We start from the raw sequence: 15046 nt of genomic DNA on the forward strand, positions 1-15046 counted from the left end.
GTTCTATTTCATCAGATACGATCTGTAAACAGGGCTTTAAGAGAGTCCAGGTTACTCCTGCCGTTTACCCGTTTCGGGGAACCGGGGCCCGAGACTCCTGGCGTGGGTGGGCCACTAGGAGACCACCACGTGCCCAGAGTATGGAGTTCCAACTCGGCTCGGTTACAGAGATACGCCGCTTCACTCTGGTCCACCCTACCTTAAGAGAGTCCAGGTTACTCCCGCCGTTTACCCGCTTCGGGGAACCAGGACTTTGGGCATGGGGGAGCACCACGGCCCACCCTCCTACCGCGTCAGGGGACCGGGGGACCCCCACCCGCCCCCTCTGCCCACTTACACTCTGGTCACCCAACCTGGTTGGGGCCCCAGACTCCTGGCGTGGGTGGGCCACTAGGAGACCACCACGTGCCCAGAGTATGGAGTTCCAACTCGGCTCGGTTACAGAGATACGCCGCTTCACTCTGGTCCAAACCTACCTTAAGAGAGTCCAGGTTACTCCCGCCGTTTACCCGCTTCGGGGAACCGGGGCCCGAGACTCCTGGCGTGGGTGGGCCACTAGGAGACCACCACGTGCCCAGAGTATGGAGCCCCAACTCGGCTCGGTTCCAGAGATAGGCCAGGTTAAGTGTAAAATACCGAAATTGTCCTTTAACTCTCTTCATGACGTCACTCAGGTACGGGTATAGCATAACCATACAAAAAACATGACAGAGACGTATGTGCGCACAATCTTCCGCTGACTGGGATTTATAAAGTGAATTCTGCGCAGGTTCTGGTGTACATACGGTTTTATAAGTCTGAATATTTTCTTGTGTAGGCCTACGCCATTTTTTGCTTTCGGGCGCACGTACACTTTTAGTAAGGATCTTACGAGTAGTTTTATAAATGAAGGCCCAGGACATACCTATCAAAACCCATCCCTCAAAACACAGGAGGTAAGCTCTACTCCGAAATGTATTACAAAATAAACATATACCCAAATAAAAAGAAAATATGAAACCATCAAAGCTGTTCCTTTCTTTTCTTGTATTCAATTAAAAGGCAAAAAAGCACCACTATTAACACTTTGAACACTATATTGATATTGTCTTGAAACACATAAATCACATCATAACCATAACACAAAATATGCTCAAGAAATCAATATACAATATACACAATAACGCCATAAACTGATGCTCCTGTGATGACAACCTCCACGATCGTCATCACAGAGTTGAAGCAAATAGCTAGAAGACTAAGAAAAACATAATTGTTTTAAAAGATAAACAGAATGAAATGTCAATTACATCTTTTGGCCAGCAGGTGTTGACCAAACTTCATGCCATGATTACATGAATCTCAAACCAGCATATGACCATCAAATTCTATAAAAAAGGGCCAGAAACGAAACTGTAAAAAAGGGCCAGAAACTGTAATCTTGCAAATCTAGTGTGAGATTCATTTTAAAAAATGCCACTGAAACTAAATAGATACATACACTGAAATGTTTGGAAATAATCATAACATCATCAGTTATCATAACACATTGTTGTAAGGCCTGCCCAATCAGTCCAACGATAAGCGGGTTTCAGATAAGCGGGTTTCAGATAAGCGGGTTTCAGATAATCGGGTTTCAGATAATCGGGTTTCAGATAAGCGGGTTTCAGATAAGCGGGTTTCAGATAAGCGGGTTTCAGATAAGCGGGTTTCAGATAAGCGGGTTTCAGATAAGCGGGTTTCAGATAATCGGGTTTCAGATAAGCGGGTTTCAGATAAGCGGGTTTCAGATAATCGGGTTTCAGATAATCGGGTTTCAGATAAGCGGGTTTCAGATAATCGGGTTTCAGATAATCGGGTTTCAGATAAGCGGGTTTCAGATAAGCGGGTTTCAGATAAGCGGGTTTCAGATAATCGGGTTTCAGATAAGCGGGTTTCAGATAATCGGGTTTCAGATAATCGGGTTTCAGATAAGCGGGTTTCAGATAAGCGGGTTTCAGATAAGCGGGTTTCAGATAATCGGGTTTCAGATAAGCGGGTTTCAGATAAGCGGGTTTCAGATAAGCGGGTTTCAGATAAGCGGGTTTCAGATAAGCGGGTTTCAGATAATCGGGTTTCAGATAAGCGGGTTTCAGATAAGCGGGTTTCAGATAATCGGGTTTCAGATAATCGGGTTTCAGATAATCGGGTTTCAGATAATCGGGTTTCAGATAAGCGGGTTTCAGATAAGCGGGTTTCAGATAAGCGGGTTTCAGATAAGCGGGTTTCAGATAAGCGGGTGAAGGTTTGTTCCGTGTTACTGTCTTTTCAGTGTGTTATTTAATTCCAATTAAACGCTCAATGTAGACGGATGCTGAGGCTGCACTGTGGTTGATCCCCGGAGCATCGCAGCCGTTGTGTGTGCTGATGCGCCAGGGAGAAAAGCTGATCCCTGGAGTCAGCAGTGTACTTCAGCCATTGACACCAGACAGAAGGATATTTACATCATCATACTGAAGGAAACTCATATGGATCACATTAGTTTACTGTAATGCTGCGTCTTAGTTGGTGCTTATCTTGGCGAGAGCCGAGTGTTTGATGAAGTTTTAACATCTACTTTTTTGATCAACGCGTTCAGAGGAAAGCAACTGCAGAATCCGACACGACCGCCTCGACGCGAGAGTTTTTTGGACCACACTCGCTCTGCGCAGATTTTGCTAATATAAAACGAGCCTATTGTTTGTGAGTGTCTGAGGAGGTGTTGCATGTGAAGTCAAAACGCTGGGGAGTCTGCATTTTGTCTGAAGAGAGACTACATTTTCAGAGACTTGTGCCTCTAGGCAATGTTTAGTGCCCAGGTTTGCTGCTTTTAGCATTTTCTTTTTTTATGGTAGCCTAGGCCTATATGTCGTTTTTTTTATTTTTTTTTTTTTTATATTGTTTACATTTTTTTTTTGTTTATTTTGTACTTCAAGTGGATCACTTTTTTTTTTTTTGAGAAACAGCTTGTGAAAGTAAATCACTCTGGACTCAAGCAACTGCTTATGTTGTACTCAGCTTTCCTTTCTCCTCCCGGGCCAGGCCTCTCAGCAACACACACAATCCAGCACTCATGTTTAAAACGACAAGCCTATCCTTCTGGGAAAATCTTGATTACCTGGTTAGATGCCTAGAGGAGGGATGGTGTCATAGTGATATTTGCATACAAAATTTTGATTGGTCAGTGTCATATATATAAATATATCTCTTCTCAAGCACGGGTAAGTCATACCTGTGTTACAAGCCCCAACAACAACAACCCTTTTTTCCCATTCTTTTCACGGAAGTCATCTCTCTTCCTTATTTCCTTCTAGTCATCTAGATGCTGTCTTTTTTATGCGACGCCAAACTGCACATTTTATTTCTCCTTTAATCAGGTGAGGAACTGCATTTATTTCAAAAATGTAATTTTAAAAATACTACATGGCTTACGTAAAACCAATAAAACGGAAGTTTCAGTTTTATGATTTTTTTTTATTAATGATTAATTTTCAAATAGCTGTAGTTATTGTTTCCCACAGAGCTGTGAACATGTTGTAGTCTTTTTTCTTGTCTGTGACAAGATCACAAATAATAAGACAAATAATCACTTTTTTCCCAGATGAGAAAATGTCAAGCACAAGGGGCTCATCGCTGTATCGTCTGGGTCTAATAGTGACGTTGGGTGGTGTCATCTCTCTGATAATCATGTTTTTTTGGTATCCACCCCAAAAGAACTGTCCACTTACACTTCCTAGACATGAACAAAATAAGTCTGTCGAGAGCAAAAGCTCTGTTACTGAGGCAGTAGAAGACAAACCTGTTCTTCTGCTATGGGTCTGGCCTGAAAATTACAGGTTTGACTTCAGTGACTGCAAAAAGTTTTACAATATTGATAATTGTCAGTTGACGGATGATAGATCTCTCTATAGCAATGCAGACGCTGTCATAGTTTATCACAGGGGCATCAGTTGGGACTTAACCAACCTTCCTCCATCTCCTCGTCCTCCGTTCCAGAAGTGGATTTGGTTACATCTAGAATCACCGACCAACACTCAGAAGATACCAGGTCTGGAGAACCTGTTCAATCTCACTCTCAGCTACAGACATGATGCTGATATTCCTGTACGGTTGAAATTAAACACCAGAAAGAAGCCAGATGAGGAGTTTGTAATTCCCAAAAAGGACAAACTGGTGTGTTGGATTGTGAGTAACAATGCTGACTTTACAGGTGTCGGCACAAGGAACCAGTATTACCGAGAACTCAGCAAATACATCCAAGTGCATATGTTCGGAAAGGCTTATGCAAGATTTCTTGGTTATGAGGAATACTATCCTACTCTAGCTAGCTGCAAGTTTTACCTTTCCTTTGAGAACTCCGTCCACAAGGACTACATCACTGAGAAGATAAACGGGCCGCTTGCTGCAGGAACCGTCCCTGTGGTTCTCGGTCCTCCCAGAAAAAACTATGAAAACTTTTATCCCGGCGATGCCTTCATTCATGTGAATGACTTCCCAGATGCAAAGTCACTAGCAGAATATCTTCTTCAGCTGGACAAGGACGAAGAAGCTTATCGCAGGTTCTTTAACTGGAGGAAATATCTCTCTCCAACTCCTCATTTAATCCTACAAACCCAAGAGTTTATTCTGGCTATTTGCACCGCCTGTGACCATATAGCACGACACCGAGAATATAAAGAAGCTCATGATATTTATGAATGGTATTTCAATTAGAGAGATTTTGTTACATGATCAGGGTACTACGCACTGTATGAAAGTTTATGGAATAGAATATCTTCTATAAATTGTTACATCTGATACTAGAGTTTGTAACAAATGTACGTATTTTGATGATCAATCAATACTGATTGGACGACGGTAATTAAGTGAAGATGGTTGTAGTTCTGTTCAGATGATTTTATAATCTGGATAAATTATGAAAAAAAAAAGTGAATATTTTTGTGTTGGTTTATTGTTCTGTATTTCTGAAAGGTGCTGTCATGATTCCTGTTTTGTTGAGGTTCTCATGTCTCTTTGGTTTACTTTGGTTGTTATTATCTTAATAAAGTTACACATCCTGATTTAACTGATCTCGGAGAGCAGTCGGCAAAAACCGGTGCATATAAAAGGAAATCTAAATATCTTACTTTCTCACCACTCATTTCTTGTAAGAAAGAGTCAAAGATAAATGCACAAGTTTCATTGATTTCACAGACCTTGTTAGAAGGTTTTTTTTTTTTTTTTTTTTTGCCACATTTCCATCCCAGTAACATCACACATCACTAGGGTTGCCACCCGTCCCTTAAAATACGGAATCGTCCCGTATTTACAAGTAAGATGATGCGTCCCGTATCAAATCAATAAGGGACGCGATTTGTCCCGTATTTTACATTAGGCCCACATATAGTTGAATAAAAACATAAGGATTTTGCAGTATGGATAATACTAATAGCAAATATAAAGAAATCAATTTCTTAGTAGAGAAGCTCATTGCGTGATTGCATTTTAGCGTCTTTGTTTCTATAGCGACTGAGTCTCGTGAACATGCGCTGTAAACCTGCACGTTTTTAACCCCTCGTGCGCTGTTCGGGTCTTTGACCCCAAATGACGTTTGCTGAAATAAATAAAACATTATATTTGTCCAAATGATGTGAGACTTTGCACGGTTGACAACACTTTCTACATCTACAAAAATTTTTTTAATAAATTTGAATAATATCTGTTTTTTATGTTAGTGTGGGGGGAAAAAGTCACACTTGTGTTGTTTCAACAAAATGTCATTTTGAAACATAATAGTTTTTTTTTTTAGGATTTATAGTTTTAGGAGGATTTATTATATATTTTTTTTACTTTAGGCTATATAAATAAATATTTTTTAAACAAAAACAGTAAAAAAAAAAAAGTTAAATTCACTTTATAAAAGACCCACATTTCTAACGTTCATGGATATAGATAATTAGGGGCCAAGCACTGAAGGTGCGGGCACCTATTGTATCTGTTCCCGTTCTTATTCTTCTTTTTCTTTTTCTTTTTCTTTTTAGGGGCCAAGCACTGAAAGTGCGGAGGCACCTATTGTTTTCGTTCCGGTTCTTATTATTATTATTATTATTATTATTATTCTGCTTCTTCCGACTGGGCGTCTATGGCAGCCCATAGAAGCGTATGCGGGAAAGTTGTTCCGGTTTGACATTCTGATAAAGGACATTCCCAACAGTAATTGCACCAATTTTGGTGTCTCTAACTCATTCCCTCTAGCGCCACCACCTGTCCAAAGTTTCACTTATATTATGCTAATAACTTTTAAACCGTAAGGCCTATCAACAAAATTCTTTTTTCCTCTGATTCCTGAGCTCACGACAATTCGACTGGACCCTATGACGTCATTTTCCGTCATAAAAATATGGCCGCCATTTTGAATTGTCCAAAAAACCTTCTTTTGCGAACTCGTCCTAGACGGTTTGTCCGATTTGCACCAAAATTGCACCAGATCATCTTCAGGCTGTGGGGACAAAAAGTTATGGAATTCAAGTTGATTCGTCAAACCGTTTTCGATAAACGCGCAAACAAATTTTACGTAGCGCTTGCGAAAACAGACATAAGGCTGTATCTCCGCATCGCTTAATCGTATTCAAACCAAACTTCCTACATGTCATCACAAGCATGACCTGAGGCTACATGCTGCGTTTCGGCGCAGCGCCACCTACTGGTCTGGAGATATGAAAAAAGGCTATTTTTGCTTATAACTTCTGAACGGTTTGTCCAAAAATCACAAAAGTGGTCTCGTTAGATTCAGGGCGTCATGTTGAGTTGACTGATATCCAATTTTTCCATATCGCCCATTTTGGCTGTCGGCCATTTTGAATTATGTGCTAAAATGCTGTATTTTATGAACGCATGAACGTATCGTTACGAAACTCAGTATGGGTCATCAGTACAAGGCCCTAAAGGTACTCAAAAGATTATGAGACAGCGCCACCTTTTGGTCAAAAGTTATAATGAAATTTCCAAAAATGCTAATAACTTTTGAATAAATTTGCCTATAGTAATGACACTGATCTCAATAGATTCCTTGGGTTATGCTGAAAACATAGATACCAATTTTGCCATAGTCAGTCAAACTTCCTTTCCGCCATCTTTATTTTCTTTTAAAACCTACTTTTTCAAACTCCTCCTAGACCGAACGTCCGATTTTCACCAAAATTGGATCGTGTCATCTCCAGACCGTGCCGAGTAAAAGTTATGGATTTCGTGTCGATAGACGAAACCGTTTTCGTATACCGCAGTGGCAAAGTTGAGGCATGATGCCAAAATGACTATTCAGGCTTTATATCTGCAATGCCTTGACATATTGACACCAAACTTTGTATGTGTCATTGTCACTTCACTCTGACCACATCACATCAGTTTCGTAACTGCGCCACCTATTGGTCGAAAGTGATAATCATATTTTTAGTTATTGTATGTGATTTTTCAACCATTTTGCCAAAATTCATCTTCAAATGTCTTTAATTGCTCCTTGCTGCAGTGGGTCTCACACTCCCAGCCACTTTGGCATGTCTTGTCGTCTTGCTTGCGCTTGGCCCCGGTGATTGCTGCTTGTTGTTATTATTATTAGGGGCCAAGCACTGAAGGTGCGGGCACCTATTGTATCTGTTCCCGTTCTTATTAGGGGCCAAGCACTGAAGGTGCGGGCACCTATTGTATCTGTTCCCGTTCTTATTAGGGGCCAAGCACTGAAGGTGCGGGCACCTATTGTATCTGTTCCCGTTCTTATTCTTCTTTTTCTTTTTCTTTTTTTTCTTTTTCTTTTTCTTCCGACTGGGCGTCTATGGCAGCCTATAGAACCGTTTGCGGGAAACTTATACAAATTGGCACAGTGATAGAGGACAGCCTGAACTATCACCATAGCAAATTTGGAGTCTCCAACTCATTCCCTCTAGCGCCACCAGCTGTCCAAAGTTTCACTCATGTTTATGCTAATAACTTTTGAACCACAAGGGCTAGAAACAACATTCTTTTTTCCTCTGATTCCTGAGCTCATGACGATTCGACTGCACCCTATGACGTCATTTTCCGTCATAATAGTTTTCCCGCCATTTTGAATTTTCCGAAAAAACTACTTTTTCGAACTCCTCCTAGGCCGTTGCTCCGAATTTCACGAAAAATGAACCAGATCATCTCCAGACTATGACGACCAAAAGTTATGGAATTCAAGTTGATTCGAATTACCGTTCTCGAATACCGCGCAAATAAATTTTACGTAGCGCTTGCAAAAACAGACGTAAGGCCGTATCTCCACAACGCTTTATCGGATTCAGACCAAATTTGGTACATGTCGTCACAAGCATGACCTGAGGTTACTTGCTGCGTTTCGGCGCAGCGCCACCTACTGGTCCGGAGATATGAATAATTTATGTTTTTGCTTATAACTTCTGAACGGTTTGTCCAAAAATCACAAAAGTGGTCTCGTTAGATTCAGGGCGTCGTGCTGAGTTGACTGATATTCAATTTTCCCATATCGGCCATTTTGGCTGTCGGCCATTTTGAATTATGTGCTAAAATGCTGTATTTTATGAACGCATGAACGTATCGTTACGAAACTCAGTATGGGTCATCAGTACAACGCCCTAAAAGTACTCAAAAATTTATGAGACAGCGCCACCTTTTGGTCAAAAGTTATAATGAAATTTCCAAAAATGCTAATAACTTTTGAATAAATTTGCCTATAGTAATGACACTGATCTCAATAGATTCCTTGGGTTATGCTGAAAACATAGATACCAATTTTGCCATAGTCAATCAAAGTTCCTGTCCGCCATCTTTATTTTCTTTTAAAACCTACTTTTTCGAACTCCTCCTAGACCGAACGTCCGATTTTCACCAAAATCGGATCGTGTCATCTCCAGACTGTGCCGAGTAAAAGTTATGGATTTCGTGTCGATAGACAAAACCGTTTTCGTATACCGCAGTGGCAAAGTTGAGGCATGATGCCAAAATGACTATTCAGGCTTTATATCTGCAATGCCTTGACATATTGACACCAAACTTTGTATGTGTCATTGTCACTTCACTCTGACCACATCACATCAGTTTCGTAACTGCGCCACCTATTGGTCGAAAGTGATAATCATATTTTTAGTTATTGTATGTGATTTTTCAACCATTTTGCCAAAATTCATCTTCAAATGTCTTTAATTGCTCCTTGCTGCAGTGGGTCTCACACTCCCAGCCACTTTGGCATGTCTTGTCGTCTTGCTTGCGCTTGGCCCCGGTGATTGCTGCTTGCAGCTATATTTCTTTTTCTTTTTCTTCTTCCGACTGGGCGTCTATGGCAGCCTATAGAACCGTTTGCGGGAAACTTATGAAAATTGGCACAGTGATAGAGGACAGCCTGAACTATCACCATAGCAAATTTGGAGTCTCCAACTCATTCCCTCTAGCGCCACCAGCTGTCCAAAGTTTCACTCATGTTTATGCCAATAACTTTTGAACCACAAGGGCTAGAAACAAAATTCTTTTTTCCTCTGATTCCTGAGCTCATGACGATTCGACTGCACCATATGACGTCATTTTCCGTCATAATAGTTTTCCCGCCATTTTGAATTTTCCGAAAAACCTACTTTTTCGAACTCCTCCTAGGCCGTTGCTCCGAATTTCACGAAAAATGAACCAGATCATCGCCAGATCTTGACGACCAAAAGTTATGGAATTCAAGTTGAATCGAATTACCGTTCTCGAATACCGCGCAAATAAATTTTACGTAGTGCTTGCAAAAACAGACGTAAGGCTGTATCTCCACAACGCTTTATCGGATTTAGACCAAATTTGGTACATGTCATCACAAGCATGACCTGAGGCTACATGCTGCGTTTCGGCGCAGCGCCACCTACTGGTCCGGAGATATGAAGAATGTATGTTTTTGCTTATAACTTCTGAACGGTTTGTCCAAAAATCACAAAATTGGTCTCGTTAGATTCAGGGAGTCGTGTTGAGTTGACTGATATCCAATTTTCCCATATCGGTCATTTTGGCTGTCGGCCATTTTGAATTATGTGCTAAAATGCTGTTTTTTATGAACGCATGAACGTATCGTTACGAAACTCAGTATGGGTCATCAGTACAACGCCCTAAAGGTACTCAAAAATTTATGAGACAGCGCCACCTTTTGGTCAAAAGTTATAATGAAATTTCCAAAAATGCTAATAACTTTTGAATAAATTTGCCTATAGTAATGACACTGATCTCAATAGATTCCTTGGGTTATGCTGAAAACATAGATACCAATTTTGCCATAGTCAGCCAAACTTCCTGTCCGCCATCTTTATTTTCTTTTAAAACCTACTTTTTCGAACTCCTCCTAGACCGAACGTCCGATTTTTACCAAAATCGGATCGTGTCATCTCCAGACCGTGCCAAGTAAAAGTTATGGATTTCGTGTCGATAGACGAAACCGTTTTCGTATACCGCAGTGGCAAAGTTGAGGCATGATGCCAAAATGACTATTCAGGCTTTATATCTGCAATGCCTTGACATATTGACACCAAACTTTGTATGTGTCATTGTCACTTCACTCTGACCACATCACATCAGTTTCGTAACTGCGCCACCTATTGGTCGAAAGTGATAATCATATTTTTAGTTATTGTATGTGATTTTTCAACCATTTTGCCAAAATTCATCTTTAAATGTCTTCAATTGCTCCTTGCTGCAGTTTGTCTCACACTTTCAGCCATGTAGGCATGTCTTGTCGTCTTGCTTGCGCTTGGCCCCGGTGATTGCTGCTTGCAGCTATATTTCTTTTTCTTTTTCTTCCGACTGGGCGTCTATGGCAGCCTATAGAACCGTTTGCGGGAAACTTATACAAATTGGCACAGTGATAGAGGACAGCCTGAACTATCACCATAGCGAATTTGGAGTCTCCAACTCATTCCCTCTAGCGCCACCAGCTGTCCAAAGTTTCACTCATGTTTATGCTAATAACTTTTGAACCACAAGGGCTAGAAACAAAATTCTTTTTTCCTCTGATTCCTGAGCTCACGACGATTCGACTGCACCCTATGACGTCATTTTCCGTCATAATAGTTTTCCCGCCATTTTGAATTTTCCGAAAAAACTACTTTTTCGAACTCCTCCTAGGCCGTTGCTCCGAATTTCACGAAAAATGAACCAGATCATCTCCAGACCTTGACGACCAAAAGTTATGGAATTCAAGTCGATTCGAATTACCGTTCTCGAATACCGCGCAAATAAATTTTACGTAGCGCTTGCGAAAACAGACGTAAGGCCGTATCTCCACAACGCTTTATCGGATTCAGACCAAATTTGGTACATGTCATCACAAGCATGACCTGAGGCTACATGCTGCGTTTCGGCGCAGCGCCACCTACTGGTCCGGAGATATGAAGAATTTATGTTTTTGCTTATAACTTCTGAACGGTTTGTCCAAAAATCACAAAAGTGGTCTCGTTAGATTCAGGGCGTCATGTTGAGTTGACTGATATCCAATTTTCCCATATCGGCCATTTTGTCTGTCGGCCATTTTGAATTATGTGCTAAAATGCTGTATTTTATGAACGCATGAACGTATCGTTACGAAACTCAGTATGGGTCATCAGTACAACGCCCTAAAGGTACTCAAAAATTTATGAGACAGCGCCACCTTTTGGTCAAAAGTTATAATGAAATTTACAAAAATGCTAATAACTTTTGAATAAATTTGCCTATAGTAATGACACTGATCTCAATAGATTCCTTGGGTTATGCTGAAAACATAGATACCAATTTTGCCATAGTCAGCCAAACTTCCTGTCCGCCATCTTTATTTTCTTTTAAAACCTACTTTTTCGAACTCCTCCTAGACCGAACGTCCGATTTTCACCAAAATCGGATCGTGTCATCTCCAGACCGTGCCGAGTGAAAGTTATGGATTTCGTGTCGATAGACGAAACCGTTTTCGTATACCGCAGTGGCAAAGTTGAGGCATGATGCCAAAATGACTATTCAGGCTTTATATCTGCAATGCCTTGACATATTGACACCAAACTTTGTATGTGTCATTGTCACTTCACTCTGACCACATCACATCAGTTTCGTAACTGCGCCACCTATTGGTCGAAAGTGATAATCATATTTTTAGTTATTGTATGTGATTTTTCAACCATTTTGCCAAAATTCATCTTCAAATGTCTTTAATTGCTCCTTGCTGCAGTGGGTCTCACACTCCCAGCCACTTTGGCATGTCTTGTCGTCTTGCTTGCGCTTGGCCCCGGTGATTGCTGCTTGCAGCTATATTTCTTCTTTTTCTTTTTTTTCTTCCGACTGGGCGTCTATGGCAGCCTATAGAAACGTTTGCGGGAAACTTATACAAATTGGCACAGTGATAGAAGACAGCCTGAACTATCACCATAGCAAATTTGGAGTCTCCAACTCATTCCCTCTAGCGCCACCAGCTGTCCAAAGTTTCACTCATGTTTATGCTAATAACTTTTGAACCACAAGGGCTAGAAACAAAATTCTTTTTTCCTCTGATTCCTGAGCTCACGACGATTCGAATGCACCCTATGACGTCATTTTCCGTCATAATAGTTTTCCCGCCATTTTGAATTTTCCGAAAAACCTACTTTTTCGAACTCCTCCTAGGCCGTTGCTCCGAATTTCACGAAAAATGAACCAGATCATCTCCAGACCTTGACGACCAAAAGTTATGGAATTCAAGTTGATTCGAATTACCGTTCTCGAATACCGCGCAAATAAATTTTACGTAGCGCTTGCAAAAACAGACGTAAGGCCGTATCTCCACAACGCTTTATCGGATTCTGACCAAATTTGGTACATGTCATCACAAGCATGACCTGAGGCTACATGCTGCGTTTCGGCGCAGCGCCACCTACTGGTCCGGAGATATGAATAATTTATGTTTTTGCTTATAACTTCTGAACGGTTTGTCCAAAAATCACAAAAGTATTCTCGTTAGATTCAGGGCGTCTTACTGAGTTGACTGATATTCAATTTTCCCATATCGGCCGTTTTGGCTGTCGGCCATTTTGAATTATGTGCTAAAATGCTGTATTTTATGAACGCATGAACGTATCGTTACGAAACTCAGTATGGGTCATCAGTACAACGCCCTAAAGATACTCAAAAATTTATGAGACAGCGCCACCTTTTGGTCAAAAGTTATAATGAAATTTCCAAAAATGCTAATAACTTTTGAATAAATTTGCCTATAGTAATGACACTGATCTCAATAGATTCCTTGGGTTATGCTGAAAACATAGATACCAATTTTGCCATAGTCAGCCAAACTTCCTGTCCGCCATCTTTATTTTCTTTTAAAACCTACTTTTTCGAACTCCTCCTAGACCGAACGTCCAATTTTCACCAAAATCGGATCGTGTCATCTCCAGACCGTGCCGAGTAAAAGTTATGGATTTCGTGTCGATAGACAAAACCGTTTTCGTATACCGCAGTGGCAAATTTGAGGCATGATGCCAAAATGACTATTCAGGCTTTATATCTGCAATGCCTTGACATATTGACACCAAACTTTGTATATGTCATTGTCACTTCACTCTGACCACATCACATCAGTTTCGTAACTGCGCCACCTATTGGTCGAAAGTGATAATCATATTTTTAGTTAATGTATGTGATTTTTCAACCATTTTGCCAAAATTCTTCTTTAAATGTCTTCAATTGCTCCTAGCTGCAGTTGGTCTCACACTCCCAGCCACTTTGGCATGTCTTGTCGTCTTGCTTGCGCTTGGCCCCGGTGATTGCTGCTTGCAGCTATATTTTGACATGGTTTAGTGTAAGATTTTTGCCCATCTTTTGGAAAATGCTGTTTTAAAAGTAAAGAAATGATCACTTTAGTAGATGGCTGCAGAGCTACACCATTTGCTATTTGACTAAAATACATATTTTCAATAGCTTTTAGTTGGATTCATACATATTATGAAATCACAATTATAACAATAAAAATGACTTTGTCAAAGTTGAGCATTGGGGGGGGGGGGGGGGGGGGGTGAATGGGTGTCCCTTATTTTGCCACACTGAAGGTGGTAACCCTACACATCACTGTCAGGTAAACCCGCTGACCTTGATTGACTAGATCAGACATGTGCCAAAAAAAGTAGTTTGTTCATTGTTTGAGATTTGTCTTGCAGAACATCCGGCAAGTCAGACTTCATATCAATAATCTCTCATTGAAAGCTTCTGGTTTCCAGTGGCAAAATCGAAGGTTGCCACAGTGACAAAGTTTTTATGCAAATGAGCAACGAAGCGATACAGCGACCAATAGGAGCTCAGGAAGTGAGTCAATACATTTGTTTAATGTTCCAGCTGACTTTTTCAAACGAAAGCTATGTGGCTTTTTTATGCCTAAAAGGCCCGCAGTGTTGTTATCTTCAGTGTTAAATATTAATTTGGTGCTGAGCAATTTTTAATGTCACAGTGGAACAATAAGCAGATATTTTTTTTCTGTTCCTATATTGCAACTGGGCCATTCACTTCTATATACAACCCTGTTTCCAGAAAAGATTCCAAAAATCTGTGATTTTGTTATTTATCTTTAACCTTTAAACTACAAACAATAGACTTTCAATGTTTTCACTGAACAACTTGAATGTATTTTATAAATATGAACAAATTTTGATTTTGATGGCTGCAACAAAAAAGTTGGGACAGAGAGAGGCATGTATGTTTTCCACTGTCACCTCAACTCTCCTTTTAATTATACTTTCTTTATTTTTTATCATATGGGAATTGAGAATACTAACTGTTTTGGCCCAATCTCGCCTGATAAAAGTCTGTCTCAGACTGATCTCAGATCTCAGTCTGTGGTCGTCATGATCTGATTCTCCTTTTTGTAACGGGTCATACATTTTCAATAAGAGACAAATGTGGACTGCAGGCAGTCAAGCTCAGCCTCTACCACTGTGTTGTAGCACGGGCAGAATGAGGCCTGGCATTGCCTCCCAGGAAAGATAGCATCTTGATGATAGTAAATGTCACTGTACAATCTCATTATACACCTCCACATCAATGGTACCTTCACACACATGCAAGTCAC

At 40.6% G+C, this 15046-nt stretch overlaps 1 protein-coding gene across 1 annotated transcript; it reads left to right on the forward strand.

Annotated features, from left to right (window-relative positions):
- The first annotated feature begins 3220 nt into the window (after positions 1-3220).
- Positions 3221-5696, forward strand: LOC307011826 (4-galactosyl-N-acetylglucosaminide 3-alpha-L-fucosyltransferase 9-like). The gene is made up of 2 exons (XM_079637840.1): positions 3221-3374; positions 3599-5696. Exon 2 carries the CDS (start codon positions 3607-3609, stop codon positions 4708-4710), a length of 1104 nt encoding a protein of 367 aa, XP_079493966.1. The 5' UTR covers positions 3221-3374; positions 3599-3606; the 3' UTR covers positions 4711-5696.
- Positions 5697-15046: the final 9350 nt, after the last annotated feature.

This window comes from Phoxinus phoxinus (genome assembly GCF_949152265.1).
Source record: "Phoxinus phoxinus genome assembly, chromosome: 15".
NCBI classification, from domain to species: Eukaryota; Metazoa; Chordata; class Actinopteri; order Cypriniformes; family Leuciscidae; genus Phoxinus; species Phoxinus phoxinus.

Excerpts from the sequence above, each read along its gene's own strand:
- LOC307011826 (XM_079637840.1), top strand. The coding sequence starts at position 3,607 with ATGTCAAGCACAAGGGGCTCATCGCTGTATCGTCTGGGTCTAATAGTG.